The 26306-nt window shown below is 40.7% G+C and overlaps 2 protein-coding genes across 2 annotated transcripts; one reads left to right on the forward strand and one right to left on the reverse strand.

Annotated features, from left to right (window-relative positions):
* The first annotated feature begins 2878 nt into the window (after window positions 1–2878).
* On the forward strand, window positions 2879–13063 carry LOC119738625 (ankyrin repeat domain-containing protein 42-like). The gene is made up of 15 exons (XM_038213530.1): window positions 2879–2980; window positions 5050–5201; window positions 5574–5681; window positions 5849–5968; window positions 6722–6857; window positions 6998–7165; window positions 7460–7492; window positions 8286–8411; window positions 8667–8723; window positions 9349–9444; window positions 9844–9981; window positions 10255–10381; window positions 11384–11519; window positions 12196–12381; window positions 12891–13063. The coding sequence occupies exons 1-14, from the start codon at window positions 2974–2976 to the stop codon at window positions 12316–12318; spliced, it is 1527 nt and encodes a 508-aa protein (XP_038069458.1). The 5' UTR covers window positions 2879–2973; the 3' UTR covers window positions 12319–12381; window positions 12891–13063.
* A 3739-nt stretch (window positions 13064–16802) lies between these two features.
* On the reverse strand, window positions 16803–26284 carry LOC119738626 (nucleolar protein 11-like). Its single transcript, XM_038213532.1, has 10 exons — window positions 26139–26284; window positions 24626–24758; window positions 24016–24081; window positions 23015–23217; window positions 22094–22219; window positions 21065–21169; window positions 20009–20087; window positions 19357–19437; window positions 17787–17894; window positions 16803–16927 (listed from the first exon to the last, which is right to left on the reverse strand). The coding sequence occupies exons 1-10, from the start codon at window positions 26189–26191 to the stop codon at window positions 16808–16810; spliced, it is 1074 nt and encodes a 357-aa protein (XP_038069460.1). The 5' UTR covers window positions 26192–26284; the 3' UTR covers window positions 16803–16807.
* Window positions 26285–26306: the final 22 nt, after the last annotated feature.

Here is a 26306-nt window from a genome sequence, read left to right on the forward strand (position 1 = left end):
ACGATAAAAACCTCAGGATATTCTTAATATTTAATAGTAGTGTTTAACTCGGCCACTGCGCGTTTATACAACTCGTACGTGAACCAACTCGTACATGTCGTACAACTCGTACATGTCGTACGCGGGCCAACTCGTACGCCAGCCAACTTGTCTGCCGGCCAAAATTAGCCAATTTAAAGAAATTGAACGATACACCGTTCCCAGTACATAGTCAAGAATCGTCGACCACATATAATTTTGTATACGGGTTTAATTCTGTGTACGAGTTGGACCGCGTACGAATTTGTCCACGTACCCGTTGAGGAAAGAATGTTTCTGGTAGCAGATAGGCGGAAAAGCAGACAAACGAAAGCTTTGAAAATGTTCAATCTGTTATTCCGACAGAAGAAAAGCTCCATATCCCAAGCATAATGCAACTTTTGTCCAACCGGGTCGAAAATCAGCCTAAATGTGCTTGTCTGATTTAAACTGCTATATGCTGTTAAGGCCACAAAAAAAAGTCTCCGGTTTCTGGTATGGAGCTTGCCCAAAAAGTGGTGCGGCGACGCGGCTTTGTTTGTTTTTTTACCTGTTTTTTTTTTGCTTCAAATGTCGGCTGAGGACTGCAATTGGTGCCCGACTAAACTTAGTGAAAATATATGGGAGTCCAGAGAGGCCACATAAAGCTTATTCTCGATCATAACCCAATCTAAAAACACGTTAAAATTGTGCAGCAGCAGGATTCCAGTCAAACCAGTGAGTTTGGCATTTTTGAGACATCATCTTTTATTGAAAAAAAAAAACTGTTTCCTTTTGCCGACGCGCATGGCTACGGCGACGCGCGCGCATACCAGAAACCGGAGACTTATTTTTTTTGGCCTAAAGCTACAAGAACCATGGAATCATTTAAGGCTAGTGTTAGAAATCACTTCCACTGCCAAATAAATCGCCAAAAAGAGTCCGAAGATTTCACGATGGATGTTACTCACCATAGACTGTTGTTGCAAATATCAGTACACCCTAGCGCAGATCCATTGTGATTACCTCTCTCCGTTCTCTTGCTGTGTTCTCTTGCTTGCTTTCCGGTCTTTGTGAGATGCAAACGTGCACCGACGGTCAACAGCGTTTTTTTCTGGCATTTCTTTAACAGACCCCGTGTTATTACTTCGGCCGTTATGATCGATAAATACTCGACCAATACTTCACACTACGCAAGCGCAGTTCAGTTTGCTAAATACTCCTCAAGTTAAAAAAAAATTGCTTAACGAAGTTTGAAGGTGGCGTTTGTTTCATAAACACTGTGCAAGCGCAGTTCATTTTGCTAATTACTTCACATGTAAAAATGAATTGCATAACGAAGTTGGAAGGTGGTGTGTTTGTTAAACAGTTTGTATAGGCTATGCAGCAAATTAAGTTTTATTAGGAAAAAGTTTGGGATAGACACGTGGGAAACGTATACAAAACGTTGCAAGGTTACTACTGGAATAAGTGTGCATTTAAGTGGAGGTGTTTAATGAGTGAAGGTGTTTTTTATGACAATCTTTAAATGCCATGCCTTGTACATTTCAGTCTCACTTTCCACTACGCATGTGCGACTCCTAGGGTTATTTGCACACGTAACGAGGGCTGCCGATTTCACGCCGATGATGAGACACTGGCAAAGATGCCTTGGTATTTTATCGATTAAACATCTAATTAGGAAGCCGTCACAGTATCACATGAATACTTGGTTCTATCACTGTATATTTGTCGAAGAAAATGTTTTAAAATATTTTCTGAGAAACTTACAAGTGGTGATTTCATTAAACAACTTTTCTCAGTCTTTTCTCGGATGTCGTTTACATCAAACCACCGGACTCATCAACATTTTCGAGAAAAAAAATCAGTCTGTGAATTTGACATTGAAGCCATTTATCTAGATCTATATCTCCATTAGCCAGTGTCAAACAAAAGAAGTGGCGTATCATATCGGGGACCCCCCTGTAAGTGACAGGTTGAGTGCGCGCGGGCCATTGATCTCCATATACACAGACTGTGTATATGGAGATCAATGGCGCGGGCTTACCTTTAAGCATGCGCGCGCGGGCTTACCTCCAAATAAATTATGCGCGCAGGTTGTTTTACGATGCGCACACTGAACATTCTATATGATGCGCGTTCGTGTATACGTTACTTTCACTTTCACTTTCACTTCATGATCCTACAGAGTGTTACATAATCGCTAGCTACTTATTTCTTCATCTAATCGATAGCTTTAGGTAAGAAAATGCTCCTTTCTGTTATGTTATACTCTGTAAATGACGAAGACATAAAATAGTACACGTCTTGAGCGGACCGGTCTTCGTCAAACAACAGTAACGGTGAATTAAGTGCGCCGTGCATAATTTAAATTTGGCATCATATTCAATTGAACATAAACGAAGCCTCTCTCCACCCGGGTGCAGGTAAAGACCAGAAATGCACTGATCTCGAGCTGCTGCAGAAACTGGTCTTATTGGCCTGATGAACAGGGGTAATAAATGTGAAGCGCTTTGAGACCTTTGGTATAAAGCGATATAAGCACCAAATCATGGCGTAGAATTATGCAGTTTGGGGGGGAAATGAATTCGCGGCCGGGAGTTCCCCGCCACACTATTCTATCACGAAGACTTCTTCAGTTAATGTGAAAGCATTGTATAGTTTCTAAACCATTATGATTGTTAAGACTAATCCGTCGGGGCAGTGCTTTGTTTCTCCAATGAAGGGGCCTCGTGACGTGAGTGTATGGGTGATTACGTGCCCGGATTCGTCATTTACCAGTACGTGATTATGAAGTGGTATGCCGCCCTCTCGCGACAAATGAAATAACACCTAGGCCATTTCCTAGACGTCTCCCATGAGAAATCTCAAAATGGACAAAACGAGCACCCGACGATTTACATTTTTTCTGCAGTCTTGACAACATGACAACAGCATTGAGTTGATCGCAGAATCGGACCGTTAAATCTTACGAAAATGCCAGGTAATTTCCGTATTAAATTGACTACCCTTTGGAAAGAGTAAGGAATGAGACAGTAGGACAAATTACAAATGTAATTTTCCTGTCGGGGAATGAGAAATTCTTGTGGAAAGAATGCTGCATCATGACCCCGACGCCACTTTTTCATCATAAATCGGCAGTGTAGGCTATTTACTCAATAGCCGGCGCCGGCTAAATTGAAGTAGGCCTAAACGATATTTTGCCGGCTAAGCAATGAACATGCGCAGTGACTTTTTGAGGACTTAGAATTTTTTACCGTGACAAATCTTAGTGTGGTTCCACACAACATTAAATGTTGGCGCGGAACCAGATGATCAAATCATATTAAGAAATTGGAAGTGTTTCTACAGCCAGTACAACTCCTATACATGGCGTAGGCTAGCCCCATAAATGTGGCCTATTTTACTGGACTGCCTCCGTAAACATAGGCCACACATCCACATGTACAAAAACGTGTCGATTTTGCCAAATTTTGATTTTCACATTTAGGCTTACTTTGTAGGTTTGTTTTGCTTTAGTTAGAAGCATTCTCACCCTCTATATAGGCTAATCAGAAAGTGCTGCCTTTTTCAGATGTCTAATTTTTGTGAAATTTCATGTTGAAATTTTGATACGCAAACGTGTGAAAATGTATCTGGAAATTTCACGAAAAATGGACATCTGAAAAAGGCAGCACTTTCTGATTAGCCTATATAGAGGGTGAGAATGCTTCTAAAGCAAAAAAAAACCTACAAAGTAAGCCTTAATGTGAAATCAAAATTTGGCAAAGTCGACACGATTTTTGTACATGTGGATGTGCAGATGTGTGGCCTATGTTTACGGAGGCAGTCCAGTAAATAGGCCACATTTATGGGGCTAGGCGTAGGCCTACAATAAATTATTGGAATAGAAAGGTTAATGTGTGGCAGTAGGCCTACTTGATTTTTACTTTCATATTAAGTCTAAGAACATTGTATTATTTTGTTGTGCCATTATTTAAACATTGAAATGAAATAAAGTCCACTAAATTTTAAGATTGCTTCAAAAGTGATTTGTATGGTTAGACGTAGCCCGACTGCGTCTGGCCGTACAGTACTATCGCAAGCTCTGTAGTACGGCCAGACGCCCGATGCTTCCACAGAGACTGAATTTTGTTGGCCGCCGATGTAGCGATTTTGCTACATCTTTCGATCGCGATTATCTTTTCATCCAGGACACACATTTCCAAAGTTAAGGTTCGTAGTGGTAGAGCAACTCATACCTTTTCGAAAAAACGTTGTTTGGTCTCAATATTTTCATCCATCTGGCCACAAGACGAATTTCAGTCATCAGATTCCACAAATATCATCCCCCATGCGATCCCCCATGCGATTTCAAAATGGCGGCCGCGCTGTAATGTATGCAATATGCAGGCGCGCCCGCGCAAACTCATGAATATGCATAAACAGTCTGTGACGTATGACCTCGTGTTTTTGGACGTGCGTGCCCCGCCGCACGCACGTCCAAAAACACGAGGTCATACGTCACAGACTGTTTATGCATATTCATGAGTTTGTGCGGGCGCGCCTGCATATTGCATACATTACAGCACGGCCGCCATTTTGAAATCGCATGGGGGATCGCATGGGGGACGATATTTGTGGAATCTGATGACTGAAATTCGTCTTGTGGCCAGATGGATGAAAATATTGAGACCAAACAACGTTTTTTCGAAAAGGTATGAGTTGCTCTACGACTACAAACCTTAACTTTGGAAATTTGTGTCCTGGATGAAAAGATAATCGCGATCGAAAGATGTAGCAAAATCGCTACATCGGCGGCCAACAAAATTCAGTCTCTGTGGAAGCATCGGGCGTCTGGCCGTACTACAGAGCTTGCGATAGTACTGTACGGCCAGACGCAGTCGGGCTAGGTTAGACGATGACTTGTAAACCTTGAATCAATTCAATACAAATTTGCATAGTCCCTGAACTTCTCTGTAGACTGGATGTCATATTGAATGCCAGTTGTTGATAAACACATCTCAACCCTAAATCTATGTCAAGTTTTTTTGATGACTTATTTGTTGACAGGCCAGAGGTTAATGAATATTCATGATGCGGTGCGCAATGGCGACACCTTGGAGTTGGAGTCTATGGTGAAGCGGGGCGCCAGTATCAACGAAGTCGACTCCAAGAACAAATTTACTGCCTTGCACTGGGCATGTCACTGCGGTGCGCTTGAGGTAATTTTAAGTAGATTTAGTTTAGCCACTGGTCACAAAAGAATGGAACTTGAATGCCTTTTTTTCATAATTTTTTTCCGTCCTTTTCCCCTCATACTTTCCCCCTCAAAATTTGGCCGGTTTTTGAGGTGGGAGGAAACCCTTGGCAAAAGTCTTGGGTAAAATTTCAAGAAATCAAATCAGGTTTGGACTTAAAACCCAATACAGGACCAGGACTTGTGACTGGACTTGTGAATTACTTGTGAGTTGGCTTGTGATGGACTCTCCTACATGTACATCTTGTATCTCTAGGTAACTCTGTGGCCTGACCCTCATGGAGTTATTTGCTAGGTGTAAACTCTTTGTGATTTCTTGTGTCTGGTATACCTGCAGTGTTTGCACTGGTTGCTGTGGCACGGTGCCGACCTCAATGTGAAGACTCCACAGGGATGGACCCCGATACACATCGCTGCCATCCGAGGACAAGACCAATGCATCCAGGTGGCGTGAATATTGAAATTATTATTTAAATACGATAATTGAAAGAAGATACAAATATCTGAAGGTATTTGGCCACAGCATCTGCATGTTCAGTGGACTTGTCTCTCTGACACAACAAAGCCTCGCATTGTGATTGTGGTTTTTTGTTTTGTTTGGCTGGTGTACAGGCATTGGGTACCAGTGGAGCAAGCATGAATTGCCGCGACCAACGCGGTAATACGCCCGCTCATCTGGCAGCTGCTCACGGCAATTCCTACACCCTCAGCTCTATACTCCGGGCAGGAACGGTATGTAAGCCTTTCCTTTGTCACTACATGTAAATCACACAAAATGAGACTTACAGACTTTTCTTTTCTATTCATTTTCCATATATGGCTAAGAAAGAGGACTCTTTCCTCTTCACTTTTAAACATTGCACAAGTAAACTTTGCTATAGCCAGTCTGTTGCTCTTTGAGACATTTGTTCAGTTACACCTCATTGCTCATATAGGCCTACAGAGTACTTCTTTTGCAGGACCACCTCTGATTAAGATCTGACTTCTGTAACCTAGATAAAGCTTTGTACGCCCAAATTTCAACGGCAGTTCAGATATTTGCTACAGGGCTGTACATGTACAAGGAGTTTGCTTGCTTAAGAATCAGAAAAGCCACTTTTCTATTTTAATTAGAATTCCAATTTTCTTTTCAAATTTCCTTTCATAAGTCTGATTTTTCTAACGATTTTTCCCCGCAAAATATGCTTTTTTAAAATAAATGTCAACACATCTCATCTATTGTGAGTGCAATTGTAATCTGCTTTACTAGTCATTAAAACATAGTTCCTATGGTGGAAAGACATCAGCAAGCTTTGATTGGAGCATTTTATCTGCTTATGGCTGGAAATGGGTTTAGGCATTAAGGTACATGTTGCATCTGTGCTTCTAGGTTGTTGCATGTGGAGTTGGAGGAGGGTAGGCTTTTCCAGACCCCTGGCCTATTTTCAGATTTTTTTTCCAAAAGCCAGTTGAATCTCCCACTAACACAATCATATTTTTGTATAGGATATTGAAGCTAAGAATATGACCGGCTGGACGCCTGTCCATGTCGCTTCATACCACGGCAGACTGGGTTGTCTACAGCTACTGGTCAAATGGGGCGCTAGAACTGACGATACCGACAGCACTGGCAACATACCTGGTAGGAAACGCACATTTCTGTGTTGAGAACATTTCTATGACAAGCAGCTCAACGAAATAATGGCTTCTGAGCATCTGCTACCACACAAAAGAGAAAGTTAACCCATTGGTCAACCATATCTTATGGTTTTGTTTCATCAGCTCACCTTGCCGCCTGTGAGGGTCATCTCCCGTGCCTCAAGTTTCTGGTCAGTCACGGAGCGAGTATGTCGGAGACTCTAGGAGCGAGGAATGATAACGGAGAGACGCCCAAGACACTGGCCTCGCAGTTCTACAAACAGAACTGTGTGGACTACATCAACGCAGTGGGTACGCAACGCTTATTAAACTAAAAAAAATAAAAAATTCACTTCCAAATTACTTTTTTTGTTAAAAGCTTTAACATATCAGAAAATGACAGCTGGTCTGTTGTTCTGTGAATTTGTATAATTCAACTGTTTGTAATTGACAGCATGTGTTGCAAATCACATATCTTGTCTTTTGTATTAATCATTGAAGCTGTAAAAGTCACGAATGCAAATGTATCTTCCTATTGTGAAGTATAAGTTGAATCAATTTTCTAAATTGAAGTTTAATCAATTTTATGTTTATTCTTTTGTCTAGAATGGGAGCGAGATCATCCTGAAGATGAAGAGAGTAAGTCCGATTTAATATAATATGGGGCTTTTGCCCTTTACTAACGTATTTATATAAACACTGCATAGTCATTGTTGTCCCGAGTTGTTGTGAGAAAAAAACTACAAACTACTCAGGTTGGATTCAAACCCATGACCACCTGCTGCACACATCTGACCACACATCTTACATAGTTTTATAGGTGGGAGGACAACTCCAGATAAATACTCTTTAACCCTTACTCTCTGAGGGTAGTTTACTGCATGTCAGTTGGTTATGCCAATGCCCTCCAGCTGCAGTTTATTGGAGGATACTTTGATGTAGCAGTGAAGGCTCCAATTGGCAGGAGTTGGAGGCCCTGGAGGGTGCCTGATACTGACCAGCTGGGGGCACTCACTTTGTTATCAGAGGACTCTCATTGTTCTCTGTGGCATGTATTGGAGTGCCTGTCCAGTTACCCTTGAAATGACATGGCAGATATTGGAGGGCCATGCAAAAAACATAGGAGATTTTCTTGAGGCACAATTGGCATGCGTTGGAGGGTCAAGTAGGGTAAGGGTTAATCCACGGAATAGGGTAAGGTCTGAAAACCCAATCCACCTGTTTGGCCCTTGTGTGATTTGAATGGGGGTCACAGGTGGAAAGAAACGAAAACACTGAATCAACAAGACGTGTCTACTTTCAGAAGTATTAAGGATCACCCAAGAGCAAACAACAGTTTATGTTTTGTCACGGAACGAGTGAATAAAAAGCCGACTTGCATACCCTTCAGAAGCTCTTAACATCTCAAACCTTGTAATGTCGTTGGATTTAGACTTGGCCTTCCCAGCACACATCGCAGCGTATACCGGCGACTTGAGCCATCTCAAGATGCTGATTGAGCAAGGAGTTGTCAACATCAATGAACGAGATGAGAAAGGCTCTACTCCAGCTCATAAAGGTGAGTTTTGTAAAAAAAAAAAAAAAGAGAAAAAAAAAAGCCCTTGCTCCCGCCCCCCAAAAAACCTATTTTCCTTTGGGTTGCATATTCAACTTCATCACCTTTTTAAAAGTTCAACCTGTTGTTATTTTAAGAAAATACTGATACAACTAATAGATGATTGGACTGCACTGATGAATGTGTAGTGTTTATAAAGTATTATGTCAGGAATCTAATGCTAGTTTTGACATTTTTTCCATGTGTGTTTTCTCTCAGCTGCCGGAAACGGTCACCTGGAATGCCTGCAGTGGCTGGTTGAAATGGGAGCTAATAGTAAGTGTCTTTTTTGACTCGGTCTCAATCCTAATCCGTTCCTAATCTGCATCTTGATCCTAATCCCACTACTAATCACAGTACCAATCCTAAAACCAAATCCCAATCCCATTCACCATGCAAACATTAAACCCAGCCTTAGTCTACATTCAAATTCCAATCCCACAATCTACACCCGTAAAACCTGTCAATTCAAAGCAATAATCCAAATCACAACTCCTAAACAAAACAATTCCCTAAACGAATTGAAAACCCACCAATAATGCCAATCCCAAATTCATTCCCAAAAAAATTGCAAACCCCATCCCATTGCCAATCTGAATCCCAATTCGATTCTAAAAAGCAAATCTTATATCAAACCCAAATCCAATCCAAATAGTTATCTCAGTCCCACTTGCTCTCAAGAAATTATAATTCCAATAATGCCAATCCCAAATTCATTCCGAAAAAAGTTGCAAACCCCGTCCCATTGCCAATCTGAATCCCGATTCGATTCTAAAAGGCAAATCTTATATCAAACCCAAATCCAATCCAAATAGTTATCTCAGTCCCACTTGCTCTCAAGAAATGTCTGACTTAATCTGACTGTCTGACTTAATCCTATTCTTACAAACATTTCTGACAGTTCACATCCAGAACTCGGCAGGAGAAACACCTCTGGAAGTAGCTACTCGCTTTGCTCAGCTAGCCTGCGTCAAACTTCTCAAGGGCGATGAGTCAGGTATGAAACTTATTGAAGTTATTTTAAGTTTTTTAATATTTGTGTACTCTTTGCATTGAAATATCACTCAACATGTTCTTTCATTGGCAGAGACTTTTCAAGGAATTTCACGTTTCATAAGGTAGCGTCACCTTCCCCCTTTCCAAAAAACCCCCAAAACTTCAGTGTTTGGAAAGAAAACACAAAGACAGGATAGGATATACTTTCCGAGGACTAATATTCAAATAGTAGATCTTCTCAATAACTCTTGTTCTCCATCAGCGCGAAGCAGATATCATGACATCAACAATTAGTCTTAATCTATCAAAACTGATTTGAAGTATGTACTTGCCCATAGCCCAGTTTCAAGTTAGCAACTCGTGCAATTGTAATTTTCCTTTCCTTTTTATCCCTGTGTAGATTCAGATGAGGGGCCTGCAGATTATGCTGTCACTGATGAGGATAATGAAGATAAGATTGCTAGATTATCCGCTGACCATGGGACAGGGGAAGGCGAGTCTATCCCACTGACTGGCAAACAGAAAGAAGAGGCTAGAGGTATGAACGCAATCTAAATTTTGAAGTGAATAGGATTAGGAGGGGGATGAGATTAGGAAGGGATTAGGAGGGGATAATTGGGATTCAGGGTGATAGTCTATCTGCTGATCAAGGGACTGGGAAGGGGAAACCATCCCACTGACTGGAACCAATCTGACAATTTTTGCCGTGACATGACTTCAAAACAAAATGTGGTCAGGGAGTATTACTCTTGTGTCAGACATGAAGCAGTTTTAGAAATGCGTCTGAACATTTGCTTTAAACTTGTCACAGGGCGTGCCTTGAAACGTGTTGAAGAGCTGGAAAGGTTGCTGGGGATCTCCAAGCAGAATTATCACCAGCTGGGAGGACGATTGGATGAAGACAGAGAGAGGAGACAAAGGGATAGGGAGAGCGATCGGTAAGCTAGGAAGTAGCACAAGACTGAGTGAGAAATACTGGGTGTGGTTGACTCAACTACTGTGTGTGTGTATTTGATGGGGTCCGTAAAAGATTTATTATAGTGGTTGTTCGTTATAGTGATTGTGCTTTATAACAGAATTTACTATTTCGGAAGCCAATGGGGATGTTGGTTATAGCCAAATATTCGTTATAGCGCATTACTGGACCAAGCCCAGTCTAATGTGGCTTTCGCGAACCCGTGAATCCCGGGTTCGTATTCATGAGCCCCCTACTAAGATAATGGCTATTTAATCAGTTGATGACCATAAATATGTTCTTGATAAGCACTCAGGCTATCCCCAATGTATATGCGTCTGTTGTTTAGAGCCAGCCTGCCTCCCATCAGAATTTGAGTGACGAGTGACGAGCCAGTTAAGTGCTGGAAAGAAACCTACAGCTAAGAAAGCCACTTTAGACTGGGCTTGGTCCAGTAATGGGTGTTCGTTATAGCGGCGTTTCACTGTACTGGGTGTGGTCAATGAAATACCTGGTGTAACTGAACAAAATATGTTGTTCAATTTTGGGTGTGGTTGACCCAATTATTGGGTGTGGTTGACCCAAATGTTGGGTGTGGTCGACCCAAATACTGGGTATGGCTGACCCATACTGTGTATTTTGACCCAAATTTTGTGTGTGGCTAAACAAATATAAAGGCTAAACAAAAATTGTTAATCACTCAATTTGGGTGTGGTTGATCCAACGCATAAAACATTGGGTTTTGCTTATATTTTAGATGTTGTTGACTCAAACTTTGAATGTGGTTGCATGACCAAACTTTTGGGTGTGGTGGACTCAAAAACGGGGTGTGGTTAACCCAAATACATGATAAGTTATCCAAAAACGAGTTGTGGATATGCAAATCCTAGTTATACATGAGAAACCTAAATATTGGGTGTTTTACCTTTGCTACATCAAGAAGAAAATAGTCCAAGCTTTTCGTTGTGTGTATTTTTGTCCTCAGTGTCATCGGTGAGTTGGAATCCCAGCTTGAGTATGAACGTCTACGACGTGAGAAACTGGAGTCTCAGCTGGACCAGTGCCGGTCTGAGATACAGCATCTCAACGCTCAGTTGGAGAGAGCCTCCACAGTGGGAGTGGTGAGTAGTCATGAATATTCATAAGCTGGCATATTAATTGCCTCATTGATAAAAATTCAGTCTGGAAAGTAGAAGCACTGCATTAGTGTCAAAAGGTTGTATCTCGCTTAAAATAACCCGGATATGTACACACAAAGTCAATGGACGTCGCGATATGCGAGATACGACCTTGTTGCGTGGAGCGTATTCACGCGAGATATGACTTTGTTGCAGAATCGAGTTACAATCTTGTTGCACTGACGCGACAATGTTAAACCTTCTTTGAAAAGAAAATCGCATCCTCTGCATCACTCTCTCTTCACATTTCCCCCCCCCCCTTTTTTTTTAATCTTCACCCACCACCGCACTCCTTTGGTTCTTCCCCTGCTTAATCCGTCTTTGGTGTGTCTCCTTCCACCCTGCATGCTTGTGTGTCTCCTACTTGTTTGTTTCTGTACCAGTACTGTCATTTTGCCTAAAGGACCGAAACATTATGCCCTCTCTAATTTTGTTCATCTGATGGTATGTTTGCCTCAATGAAATGAATTTTAGCTCACATTTAGTTCCATGTGAGAATATTGCCCATAAACCCTTGTTTGTGGAAGTCAAATTTCGGCCTTAATACCATCACTGTTATACATGCAACTGAAATTTAAGACTGAGCCCAAGGTGTTGTTTGATTCATGTCTTGATCTAGAGTGAAGAAGAGAGCAAGCCAAAGAAGAAAATCAAGAAGAAGACCCGACAGTCGGACGGCGGTGTGTTTGTCAAGAGAACTGTCAGCAAACCTGCTGCCAACAAGACTACAGACTTCTTCTGAGCTAGCCTATCATGGCAGGAAGGGGGAGGGGAAGGGAGAGACCACCAGTACTGAGAAGGGGAGGGGGCCACTGATCTCTATATAAAGACTGGATAGCTAATAAAGAGCCGCACAATGTACGAATTTGACGCCATATTGGTGAGACCGGCTGGTGATCTACAAAGGACAAGTTGCCGTCTTTATAGACAGCATGATTTCTTTTGTAACGTCGCGGTTCACTCACTTGACTTATATTTTGGCCACCACCACTGACCAAGTCACCAACTGACCAAGGTTTACTACAATTTTTCTAACGTCGTGATTACTTTTATAATGCCGCAAATCACTTTTTCGGCGTTTTTGAAATAATAACCACCACGGAAATGTGTCCTTTTTAGAACATCATAATATGTGTACGTGACCAAAATGCGCGTCAACTGTTGATACAACGCGCGCGTATTTACGCGTAGAACGTTCGTATTATACGCGGCCATCTTCGTGAGACCGGGGGCGAATTGGTCAATGTGCGAAGTCTACTGTGTGAATGTTGTATGCATATCCGCTATCCAGTCTTTATATAGAGATCAGTGGAGGGGGCACTGCATGCCTTCTGACCCTAGGGGGTACCATTAAAACATGTTTGTGTACATTTTTATCCAATGATAGTGCGAGTGGCACACACAAAATGTGCCTCTGTGTGCCATATAACACAAGGTCGAAGGCCAAGTCATGTTGATCACAAACGCATCATATTTTTCTTGTTTAACAAATACCAATGGGATTATAAATTAATATTCATGTAAACTTGATGCACAGAAAGATGCCATGCGTAGAAATTTCCGCAGCAGGAAAAACATGCATCTAATACAGGTTATACAATAATAAATCCCATCACCTGATTGGTGGGTCGTTGATCACGTGTCATTGAATTATTCGTCCCAACCCACGACCCGGACGCGATTTTTTTTTTTACACAACTATCTGGGGTACTTTGTGCGCTTTCCTATGGGGCTTGGTTGTAATAACCAGGCTTGAGTGGAGGCTACTATTTTTCAACTAAGTACGGATTTCGGTCTTTATTTCCCTTTTTTTTAAAAATCCTCCAGAGCCTCAGATCAGGAAAAGAAAAAGGAATTTGCTGCTATACAAGTAGTATCCGACTGAAAAATAACGTTTTTAAGATACAATCCTATAACCTTGATTCAAGTCGCCTGAAAAATGGGTACCCCAGATAGTTGTGTAAAAAAAAATATCGCGACCCGGACGCACCGCAAAAATTAAAGTTCCATTCCATGGTAAATAGAAGTTCCACGGTAGGGTCACGCTAGCTGCCAATCAGATGACGATGTTCAGGCATGGTATAAAACAAATGATTGTTTCCCATTCGTGCAACGGTAAGAGTAATTTCATTCTGCGACCTGTCACCTCATGAAATTATTACCATGTTTTTGCCATGGATTGACCATCTAATCAAAGATTCAAGTTTGCTCAAAGAGAAGAGAAGTGTACCGATCTTTATGGCATTCTTTGCAAAATGTACTTACTTTTTGTTCAAATGTGTGGTTGACAACCAAAATTGTAGCGGTATTATGTAAATATTGTGAAGATATGCGATACTTGGAATATTTGCTTTTGCTTGTGCATATATGCAGCCAGTACTAACAGTTCTGTGCAGAATTTCTGTGGTAGTGCCGTTTGCAAAAAAATAGTCGCTTTTGTCAGTCAAAATATGATTCAGTACTTTGTATGTGTAGCAATCAGTGACATTAAATTTTGATGTGAATCTAAAAAATAAAGCCATTATCTCAGTGAAAGGCAAAATCCCTAAAAAAAAACCACTTAAAATATAAGCTCCTTACACATTTAATAGTTGTACAGTGAAAAAGTTTAGTCTGTGCATTGTCTGTGCATTTTTTTAGCAGCCTGTTATGTGTCATTGTGTAATTACCATTATCGGTGGGCTTGTGTGCAGGCAGGTGCAGGCAACTGCAAGCCGCCTCCGGCATCTCTCACTAAGTAAATAATCTGGTGTAGGGTAATCAGGCCATTTGGTCACCCAGCAGCTGCTGAACATAACATACGACGTTTACTGAGGTCCTGGCCTGCGTCTACCGGGGTCCGCTCACAAGTCCGACGCCTCATACATGTAGGTCCGACGCCTCATAAGTCCGAAATTTCGGACTTCTGTGGGATGCGTCGGACTTACGAGGCATAACAATTATTTATTCAGCCTCATATAGGTCCAAAGCCGCATAAGTGCCACGCCTCGTAAGTCCGAAACAGCGTTTGTTCATTGTCGGACTTGTGAGGCGTCGGACCTATGAGGCGGAATTTATGCCTCATAAGTCCGACGCTTCATAAGTAAATAAAATCAGACTTATGAGGCGTCGGACCTTAATATGATACTGCCTCTGTTTACCATGGGGGTCGTTTGTGTTGTCTGAACAAGCCTATAGACATGTTATACAGGCATGCAACTCTTCCTCATATCCACTGATTTCCTCGTTTTTTACTTCTCATGAATGCCATTTCAAGATGAAAAACACTGCACAAAATCTTGTGTGGTTTGGATTTCCTAGTTTTTTTCTAAATTCCCAGTTGCACGCCTGGTTATAGGCAAAGCAGATTTGGAAATATCCTTATTCATTAAGGAAATGTCATGTACAATAATAAGCAGTTTTTCATAGATGAATGTCTCTAAAATGTATATAAACTTTATTATCATGTTGGATGTGTGGAGAACCCTTTGGGTAGAGTACCAGCTTTGTGAATTATCAATAGATATTTGAGCAGAGAATTAGGAAAAACTTATGATTGGTTTATTGCATGAATGATTAGTTGGCTGGCTGGTAAATTGGTCAGTCAGTCGTTTGTTAATGAACTATTGTCTTGTCAGTATTATTTTATTTCGTGCATTTGCATGGATAATCATGATTAAATGTAACTCTTCACTGTATCATGCATTTTAGAAAGGTTAATAGAAGACGTCATTTTCCTCAATATCTATAACTGTAAGCCAGTGGAACTTGATATTTTTGGCAGTGTTACAACTACTGCTTTTGTAACCGACTGTAGCTGTACATTTCAATAAATTTCTTGATACATGTACATGACAAGTGAATATGTTATGCATATAGTGATGCTATTTGTAAATTAAAAAAAAGTCTAGTGAATATGAACACTCCTGATTTGAAGTTGTTTTTCTTTTCTTTTTTTAGAAATGCTGATGATTTATTGAAAACAAAACGCTGATAACTCAATATCCATTGGTGAAATGTAGGGGATCCCCGCCTTTAAAAACCTGGAAAAGAGTGTTTAATGGGAAACGGACAAAATTGTGATTATCAAAAATTCTGGATTTCAATTCTGTAATGCTTTAATTGACTGTAGGGTTTATGTATAAAGCAATTTTGCCTCGCAACTTTTTGATAATGATGAAACTCCCTGTTGTACAGTGTTCCAAAAGTTTGTAGTAATCAGCAAAAAAATAAACACCTTGAAATCTGCACCATTTAGCCTTCCATACTTGTTAAGCAGATCTTAATGCAAGTATGACAAAAACATGAGATATGACGAAGTACATGTAGATAGGCCATCAGCCTGGGGGTTTGGCCAGTATCAAATCAGGGCATGAATAATTATAGTGCGCATGCGCAAGGTATACCGCCCCTAGAGTGTTAACAAGCATTTTGATGGACATTTTGAGAAAATGGGGTGATAACACCCAAAAAGCTGCCACCCCTGCAATGCTATCACATATTTTCCATTTTTGGAGGTGTGTACCTTGCCAAAAAACGCTGTGATGATTATTTCCCTCATTTGATACCGGTGGCCAAAATTTTGGACCGAGGCTGATGGCCTAAGATCCTTCTTTAAACTATGTCTGCTTTCCTCATTGGGTCACTCACATCATCCATTTTTCACAAGTCACAAAGACCAGTAAACCTTTCTACTTTCTAAGCTTTAGATGGCTCTCTTTGGTAATAATTCAGATCAGTACTACTACTGATAGACAATTACATGTACGTGTCATCTGCTTCATGTTCCCATGCTTTGGTGTTTCTCTCCGGATGTCAGTACAATTTGCGCACATCCACTTAAAAGTTATTCCTGCCAATCACGTACACAAGCCAGTGTGCATCCATTACATACATGTCCTTTAGCTCTTGCGAACAGGCAACATTGCCATTTACAATTACTGCACGATGGCCATTAACCCCTTATTGCCGGCCGATGATGATGATGCGGTCCGGTAATCCTTCCGGTATGTTGTAAGCCTCGCTATGCTGTGGAAAGCGGTCTGTGAGCCGTGCAGCTGCCACTGGACAAAGGCCGGTAAAGTTAGGCATGATAATACCGGCGTCAAGGGGTTAACAGTTACTGCACGAGATATAAATAACAAACATGATCAATTCAGCATGGTACAGTTGGAAGGTTCCAAGTTCTTGTGGAGTTTCATTTTCAAACTGCATATGAATGCAAAGTTTTTAGTTGTAAGCTGTGTTCCTGCCTATATACACAAGACTTCAATGCTGTAGCTACCGCTCTGCTGCTTGACGGGAACGGAGACAGAATCCTTGAAGCTCTGTAGGATTGTCTTGACTGCTTCCAATTCAGTGTAGAAGGACTCCTATGAAGAGAGGGAAAAAACAGGGAATAATGATTGCAAGTACTCGTATGTTAGCTCCCATACTGCCCCAAAATACTTGACCTTTCACTCCCTATAGTCTATCATGAGCCAATATGGCCCATCAGGCAGGCAACTGGTTTCCTTGGCACAAAATGACTGAGAATCTGTCCATTGCAGGTTACTCCCCAACTAATGCCAGTACGCATTTAAACTCTCCGCTGGAGAGAGGCAAGGGGGGACGAAGTGGCTTGCCCAAGGACACAACATATGGCCAGCAGCTGGATTGGAACCCCTGACTCTTAGATTGTGAGTCACGAACCCAAACCACTAGGCTACACACATCAGGAGTACACATAATGTAATACAATGTACAAAAATGTAATACAAGTGCTAAGGATCAACAAAGAATAGAAAACAGAAGAGTCATGACAATCTCGTCCCTTGTAAATACTGGCAAAAGGAAAATTAAGCAAATCAATGTTTAAAACCTGGTAATAAAACAAATATGTGATCTATTATGATTTTTTTCAAAGAACTTCCAAACTTTGGCAGTTGATGATGCTTTGGGAAATTTGATCCTATGGACAGATAAACAATTCAAAACTCCTCCCAGGAAATGTCGCAAACATGCAGAGAACTACGTCACCACAGAAATATAATATTCATGACGTTTAAATGAAGCCATAATGACACAGCCGTTTAAGAAAACAAGTACTTGTGGCCACAGACTGGTGAACAAGTCACAAGATTAAATTATTACAGCATCCATGACTATGATGACTACGTGAAAATGTTCATTTTTGGACAGCCCACAAGACAATGACTATTTGAATGAGAACATTTGTTTTGTTCATCTCACCTGCACTTGTACAGACTGCGCTAGTTCCGCTAGCAGTTCCCTTGCTTCATGAGACAGTAATAGCTGAGTGAAGTGAGCATCTAATAAAGCGCTTATCCAATCAGCAACCTGGAAATTAGGCAAACAACCAATCAAATTAAAGATATTTCTCGCGGTCATCTGATGCAAATAACACAGATATAAACATACCAATTTACTATCACATCATTGAATCACAATGCAACTTGCTTACGTCATTCATACATTATTATCTCGCTATGTGAACAATTGGGAAACTCAAATGCAACCATTATAATTCTTACTCCTATTTTTAAAGGATTTTAAAGAAGTGTAACATACTTGTATGCCACTTTCTTATAAAAATATGACTCGGCAATAAAATTGTGAGCAAAAGAAATATTTTACAGAATCCCATTAAAATAGATAAGTTTTCCAAGAACTGGCTTGACATGCTTAAACTGTAACAATGCAGACGTCCAATTAAAAATGTAAGATGTAAAGATGTAAAACGTGACTATATACCCATGTTGGGCTCAAGATCGTTCCAGCCCCACATACAAGTGGCAGTGCCGACAGAGCTTGATGTCCGTTGTTTTTTCCCCCAATTCTTACACCCACGTGATCAAGCCCACGTGCATGTAATTGGTGATGGGGGATTCCTGACTAATGCCCAATTAGGAACCTCTATCCCCAATTAGGAATTGGGTCAAATGGAATCCAGCATGTTACAACTACATTGATAATTGTTCACTTATGTACAGTAGTTAAAGGGAATGTACAACATTTGCTTTTGCTTCAATTTTCAGAAATAAATGGATTTGGGGGATTAGTATGTTATAGAAAATATTGTTAAACTGATTTGTTTCACGTTTTGGGCTTGTAGATGCTGGAAAAAGCAAGAAAACCTATCATGTTCTTGTAGTCTGGTTCCCTGACCCCACTAAGATGAAACAGAGCAATTAATACACTTTGAGGAATTGTAAGGTCAGAGAATCAGTCTAGCAGGCTTGTACCCCTTCAGGGGTGTGTAATCTATTGCAAAGAAAATTCAGAATAACTAAATATGAAAAATTAAGAACAGTTTTTGAAAAAAAGCCAGTTTTCTCCAACGCTGGTCGGCCGACCAGCGTTGGAAAAATACAGTTTTTCTTGAAAATGTCAGCACACCAGGAGCCACGATTTTACAGGATGCTTTAGACTGTCATTCCTAACAATCCAGTAGGTATTTCGTGATAATTTGATCATTTCATTTTTTGATGTTTGCAAATGTTGTATTTTCCCTTTAAAGGCATATATAGGATCATTTGCATTTATCTCAAAAGAAACCAACTGAATTATTATTAAAAACCCGACCCGGATTTTAGATCGTACTGGTATTAAACACTCTGTGAAATTATCTGACTTATACAAAATTAAGAAATGTAGGTGATTTCCAACGATCAGTCAATTGACTGTTTTTTGGAAATAAAGAGTGCTATGGGCAAAACCGTATTGTGTGATCAAAAGGTTGTGCATGGTTTTTCACTGTTTTCTCGAAAAGACACTTCTCTAAACTTTCCAATTTGCTTACTATATTAAGTGTTGGTATACAGTCATCCTGGTCACTGGCTGACGTGATGGAAAGGAGAAAGTGAAGATATCTCAGTAACACCTGAAAATGATCGACAAAAAATCACACAAATTGAGTTGTGATTTGTGGAAATTCATTCAATTAGTGAAAATGTCAGATTTTTGAGAACATATAAGTCCTCCTCCATTGCAACTATGGCCATGCCCAAATTATTGGCTACGGCTTGAAATTACACACAAGGCTATGGAAAGTGGCTGCAGCCGCTACCATAAACATTTGAACTGGCTTAGACCGTAACAACACAAACATCTAACAAATAAAATGTGACCATATCCATGTTGGACTCGAGATCTTTCCAGCCCCACATACAAGCGGCAGCGCTGATTGAGAGCTTGATGTCCGTTATTCTTTCGCCCAATTCTTACACCCACGTGATCAAGCACAAGTGCATGTAATTGGTGATGGGGGATTCTTGACAACTGCCCAATTAGGAATATGGGCAAAGTCCCAATTAGGAATTGGGTCAAATGTAAGCTTAACAACAGGAGCAAAGTTAAATAGGCTGGTCCCCTCACACACTATTCTATTCTGAAGGCTTTGATGCGATGAGGCGTGAACCAGTCTAAAAATGGTAAAATGCTCTCATATTTACCATTGCTTCGTCAAAGCTGAACTGTCTTAAATTATCGATGATAAAAGTATCGTTGAACGGACAACACAAGACCTTGTTACTGAGGCAACATGTTGAGGTATACAATTGTATTGAGACATTTAAACGTCATCGAAAACCATAGTTGAAATGTTGAGGAAGTATTCTCATACATGTATGTGATGCGATCAAGCTAAATGAGTCGATTGTCAGGAATTTTTATCTGGAGATACAGGCCAAAATAGAGCCACTTCATCACATCACTTCATCACATCTGTTGGTGTTCCGACTTCCATAACCTTTTTAACTAAAAATGGTACCAGCAGGCAGTTTTCACAGTAGTAATGCTGAGATTGTGCTCTTTTCAAATCTGTAATAAAAAAAATTACGACCAGGGTCGACAAACAACTCATTTGGGGCAAGTTCGCGCAAGGACTATAGTTAACCATTGGTCGACTAACGCTTGCCCGAACTCTGTCTAGTCAACGATGGTTAACTACGCTAGTCGACTATTTGGAACCAACCTACTGGGGTTGGTTGCTTCGCTGGTAACCATAGCCGCGCGCGTTCATAACGTACAGCAGGGAGTCAGGATCCAGACGTTTTGCAATGTCATTTTGACCAGCGTTCGACTAGAGACGTTCGCACTTTGCTATTAGTGCGCATGCGTAAGGTACGTCACAAATCAACCACTAGTCGACTAATGGTCCTTGCCCGAACTTGGCCTTAGCTTGATCGCATCACATATTTTGATTTCCACCTCATATAGAGTATCGAAGCGAATACATCACGCGCACAAAATGTGTGTGAAAGACATTAGTGCGTGATTCAGCCTGTGAACCAACACGGGCGCACACTCCATTCGTTTGCACTACACTTTCTGGTTCTACGTCACACTTCGGTACTCTATACACCAACTTATCATTTGTCAAGAAATTGAAGACAAGACTAAGCTTGCCTATTTAAGACATTATTTGTACTCGGCAATTCAGAAGGCAAAAATATTATAAAAATAGTGCTGTTTTAGTGAACATTTTTGTAGGTGTTTTCAAAGGATACACACATTGCGCACACACTGACGACACAGGACACGATGCAGGATGCAATGATGGAATTGATTCTGTCGATTCTGGATTCTCATTTGACGATATACCCTGAAAGTGCCTGCAAAATCCAAATGTAATTACCTCAGTACATCAGTGAATATCAGTTGGAGTAGTCTAGCCCTGTTTTGACCTGGACAATCCAGAATGCCATTATTTTTCACAATGTTGATTGTAAATGTGGGGGAAAAGGGAAGTTCGGGGGGGGGGAGGGTTGGCAGTGACTGTCCTGTTTTCATAAAGAGCAACGCCTTGTTTTGAATTTTGAGTTTTTCAAAATATGTGTATTTGTCAACATAAAAAAATACTTATATGTGACCTGTTCTGTCTAAAGCAGACGCTGGGCAGAGGTTGAAATGAAGATAGGGAAAAACAACACTATGGGGGTGATTCTTTTCGATTGTCTAATTTTTGCATATTTGTAATCTTGAACATGTCTAATATAATTTTGAAACCCTAATTTGAACTCTAAATATAGTATTTTTGATGATTTGTTAAGGTATATCAGTTAAAGAAATGTCACTTGAAACAGGTCTTAAAATAGACCCCAAACTTTAACAGCCATTTTCTCCGTTTCCTAGTTTTCGACACGATGAACTTCAAAATAGCATAACTCTGCCCAGGAATGACCGGTTTCAAAAATTAAACCACCTATTCAAAGGAAAATGTACATAATTTAACAATATGCAAAAATCTCATTTTTGACCTGATGCCCAGAAAAGTCTGATTTTGACAGAACAGGTCACATATGTCATGTGAGCTATTTACAATTTGACTTGTGACCTAACTTGTGATTTGTCTTGTGACCCAACTAATGATTATCTTGTGAACCGACTTGTGATTTGTCTTGTGATCGAACTTTTGATTTGTCTTTTGTACTGACTTATGATTTGTCTTGTGACCCAACTTGTGACATGACTTATGATTTGACTTGTGACTGGTTTGACGACACCTCTGGTTGATGATGAAGGAAACCACACCGTACCTGATGTAGAACAGCAAGACTTTAGTCAGTAGATAGTCTGGGATATCCTGCATGTGATCAACACAGCACCTGACGACGTCTATGTCTTTCATCCCAATGGCTGACTGCACAAATGACGAACATGAGCTGAAGAAAAAAAATTGTAACAAGGCGTGGTCAGACTATACGGCCTCCTAAAACTCAAAATTCATCACAAACAATGTTGAGAGACTGTTTGAGGCATGATGATGGTCTAAATCTCTACATTTCTGGTGTTACAACTAAAAAGCTTGGAATTTGGAAAGTAAAAATACAAACAATGAAGAATTTCTCAACCATGTTTACGGTAGAGATGAGTTGAGAGGTAGGTTGCAGTGCTATCGGGTTTTAAAAGTAACATCAGTTTTGCCCTTCACTGAGCACTATATTTTCACTGTTGTCCAAAGGCTTGCGAAAAAAATTAACAAGCTTACTCGAGGGGAACTCGCACCCACGACCTGCTACATTGTACGTAGTGCTGACAACTAAATCACTCCACCACTGAGCTTGCCGGGGAACCTGGACAGTTCAAATTTGATTTAGCATGGGCCGCTGCAATTACTTCTTTTTATTTTATTTATTCATTTGGCTATTCAGCAAAAGTCATTTTACTCCTTTCCAGTGGGGTTTATTGGTAGATGAGGTAGGTAACTACAGTTTTAGAGGTGGGAGGAAAACCCTGGAATGACATCAAAAGGAAACCCATAGAAACAATTACACATGAACAGACTGAAAACCTAATCAACAAGCTGGTTGAGGGCAGATTCAAACTCTGGTCATGGAGGGGGAAAGCAAGGAAATCACCGCTATACCAATACACTGAACCTCCTAAAATGGTCTATCAAATTCAGAGTTTAAGATTTTAATGGATCTCAGGTCCATCTGGATCTAGGTTGCACCTACCTGGCAGCCACATTGCACTCTTCGATGATCTTAAGCAGCGACTTCTTGGGCCAGAGCTGCTTCTGTGTTTTGTCGTTGCTTCGTTCAGCGACACTGTTCAGAATGAGACTGCCCAGTGATGTCCTCGATGATGGATCTAAAGCAGTTGGGGATTTCTCTAAGAAAACCTTGCACGCTTTGTTGAACTGCAGAACTGTTTTTACCTGAAATATACACAATGAAAAAAAAAAAGAATTCTGGAACAATTGCTAGAGTTGAAATGTGTTCAACTTCTGCAAATTCATTGCGTTAAAGGTACAGTCCATCATTTGTAATTTGTGCATTTTGTTCGTTTGAAGCAACAAAAGTCCTCAAAATCTGAAGAAGGGTGCTGAACAACTAACCTGATGAAGTTTCAGCTCAGCTTCAGCTGTATATTCCGAGGAAACAGCATTCTATGATCTTGATTTAAAATCAAAAGTTGCTGAATCATATTTTGAATTGGGCCTGAATTCAGCGTCCGAGACAGGTTCTCACTGAGCCGATTGCAGCTACGCGATGTCGCGCACTGATCCGACGAATTATAGCAACCAGGCGCGCGTGTGCGTCGTGTCAACGCTTGCGCGCACTTTGCCGAAAAAAAACAACAACTAATAACGGAAAGTTCCAACGCTGGGTCTTAAGACGCACCGTTGGAAAGGCCTTCTTTCGTTGATTTCTTCAAAATGACAGCTTGCAAGAAGAATAATTTCACCGGGAGTTTAGTCCCCTTACTATCTTTCAACCAAGCATGTTTTTCAACAATAATTATGTCAGTTACTTTTTGGATAGCTGTAAATGATGGACTGTAGCTTTAATACTAGCTGTGACTTGACAAATTTGCAATGGTGTTTTATCTTCCACGACAAATAAGAACTGGCCCTATAGTGGAAACCTTGTTCTGAGCATTACTTGTTTAGGTTCAGTAAATTATTGGGCCGACTTTTGGGCCGACGTTTTAGTAAATAAAGTGATAATTGTACCTTGGCAGGGTTCAGTATTTCTTCTACTATCTTTTCCACGTCATCTGTTTGCAAGGCTGACCCATCCTGTCAATAAACACAATGAATCGCATCAAACGCTAACAAAATCTGTCAAACATTGGTAAAGTACACCTGAATGTAGCTTACCTGTATGAACCCATGAAAACTATCAAAAACATGAAAACTGGGTGTTACCATTTTTTTCAGAGTGAGGGTACAAACATGTATACAGTAAGTTTCAAATTTGGCAGTCATATTTTTAATATAGACATCATGTGGAAAGGGGTAAAGTTGATATTTTTGGGGTTATTGTTTACGTCAACATGACACACACAACACACAAAATTTGAGTTTTTATGATGTTTATGTGACGTCCCAACTAGACAAGTCCCAACTAAAGATGGGTCCAACCAAACTAAAAATGGGCCCATCCCAACTAGAGTTGGGCCCGTCCCAACTAAAGATGTGCCCGTCCCAACTACAGATGGGCCCGTCCCAACTACAGATGGGCCCGTCCCAACTCAAGTGTTCCAAATGGAACACATAAGTATGGACGGTCCCAGCTTAAGTTGGGACCCAGGTCTAGTTGGGGCACAGCATTTAGACGCACCTTTGTTTTGGACTTTGCGGCCCAGTCAACCATGACTGGAATTCCTGATGGTTTACTGAGGCATGCTGAACTCTCTCTGCCTAACAATGCTGCAAGACTGGTTGCTTCATCAGCTGGTGTGGACATGTTGGGCCTGAAATTAATGATAAAACATGTAAAAAGGGACAAAAAATGGAAAATAAATACAGTGTAATCTGCATTCCTCCTGTCCTCAACTATTCCTTCCAGCATTTTTGAAAGGAGAAAAATAAAAACAGAAAAGAAAAAGAAATGTACATGAACACGTGTGGCAAACTGTTAACATGATTAATACCATACTAAATTGTTGAATCTGGTGTGCGCACAAGCAGTTAAAAATAAATGAAATATCAAAAACGCTTGATGGCCGATCGACTGTCATGACCGTTCACGCAATATTCTTAAGTAAAAGGGTGTTCGTTAAAAAAGGGCGTTCATGAACAAGGGCATTTGTAATGTTACAAATACAATGAAAAAGGGCACTTGATCGTTAAAATAAATACAAAATACATTGTATTGGGGGGGGGGGGGGAGAAATACCCCCTTAACTCCCGCTTGAGCACGGACATGACGGATGGATAGCTGTGTTTTTATTTCGCGGACTGTGCATGGAGGTCATGGAGGTCATGGAGGTAGAATTTAAATAATACTAGGAATAGGATGTGTCGGCAAATTTATTGTCACAATCCCCCCCCCCCCACACCACAGGCACAGGCATGACTAGCTGGAGTTACCCAGATTTTATCATTGGGTTGTCTCCTAGAGATGACAACCCAATGATAAAATTCAGGGCTGGGTAACTCCAGCTAAGGCCGTGTCCGAAACGGGCTTCTTCCAGAGCTACGGCTACGTCTATTGTCAGCGCGTCTCCGCGTATTTATAATGGAGCGAAGACCTATAGTACCTAGCCCCATAAATGTGGCCTGTTTACTGGACTGCCTCCGTAAACATAGGCCACACATCCACATGTACAAAAACGTGTCGACTTTGCCAAATTTTGATTTTCACATTTAGGCTTAGTTTGTAAGGGTTTTTTTGCTTTAGAAGCATACTCACCCTCTTTATAGGCTAATCAGAAAGTGCTGCCTTTTTCAGATGTATATTTTTCGTGAAATTTCCAGATTCATTTTTACACGTTTGCGTATCAAAATTTCAACATGAAATTTCACAAAAATTAGACATCTGAAAAAGGCAGCACTTTCTGATTAGCCTATAAAGAGGGTGAGTGTGCTTCTAAAGCAAAAAATCCTACAAACTAAGCCTAAATGTGAAAATCAAAATTTGGCAAAGTCGACACGTTTTTGTACATGTGGATGTGTGGCCTATGTTTACGGAGGCAGTCCAGTAAATAGGCCACATTAGTACCTAGCTCTAGACAACAGATTCGGATGCAGCCTTAGGCAAGACAGGATTTATGCATGGCCTATAATGAAATATGATGGTATTCACGACAACCCCTCCTACATTCCAGCAAACTTTCAATCTTCGTATTTACCTGAATTGAAATGTACTCATCGTAGTATTCGTAGCTGTCTCGTCGATCTCCATGATCTTCTTACCGTCGTACACATATATCGCGTATCGGCCTACGTGCCAATTTACACAAACACCACGTGCACGATCGTGCACGACGTGACCGAATAGCGCCCTCTATTGTATAAAA

The sequence above is a fragment of the Patiria miniata genome, unplaced genomic scaffold, assembly GCF_015706575.1.
Source record: "Patiria miniata isolate m_02_andy unplaced genomic scaffold, ASM1570657v1 HiC_scaffold_3, whole genome shotgun sequence".
Lineage (NCBI taxonomy): Eukaryota > Metazoa > Echinodermata > Asteroidea > Valvatida > Asterinidae > Patiria > Patiria miniata.

What these genes read in the sequence shown, in the direction of transcription:
- LOC119738625 (XM_038213530.1), top strand. An exon ending in GTCACTGCGGTGCGCTTGAG is followed by an intron (nt 5,202 to 5,573) that starts GTAATTTTAAGT and finishes GTATACCTGCAG; the next exon opens with TGTTTGCACTGGTTGCTGTG. An exon ending in GACAAGACCAATGCATCCAG is followed by an intron (nt 5,682 to 5,848) that starts GTGGCGTGAATA and finishes GCTGGTGTACAG; the next exon opens with GCATTGGGTACCAGTGGAGC.
- LOC119738626 (XM_038213532.1), bottom strand. Translation starts at nt 26,191, where the DNA reads ATGGAGATCGACGAGACAGCTACGAATACTACGATGAGTACATTTCAA. An exon ending in AAATACTGAACCCTGCCAAG is followed by an intron (nt 23,218 to 24,015) that starts GTACAATTATCA and finishes TGTATATTTCAG; the next exon opens with GTAAAAACAGTTCTGCAGTT. An exon ending in CGCAGTCTGTACAAGTGCAG is followed by an intron (nt 16,928 to 17,786) that starts GTGAGATGAACA and finishes CTCTCTTCATAG; the next exon opens with GAGTCCTTCTACACTGAATT.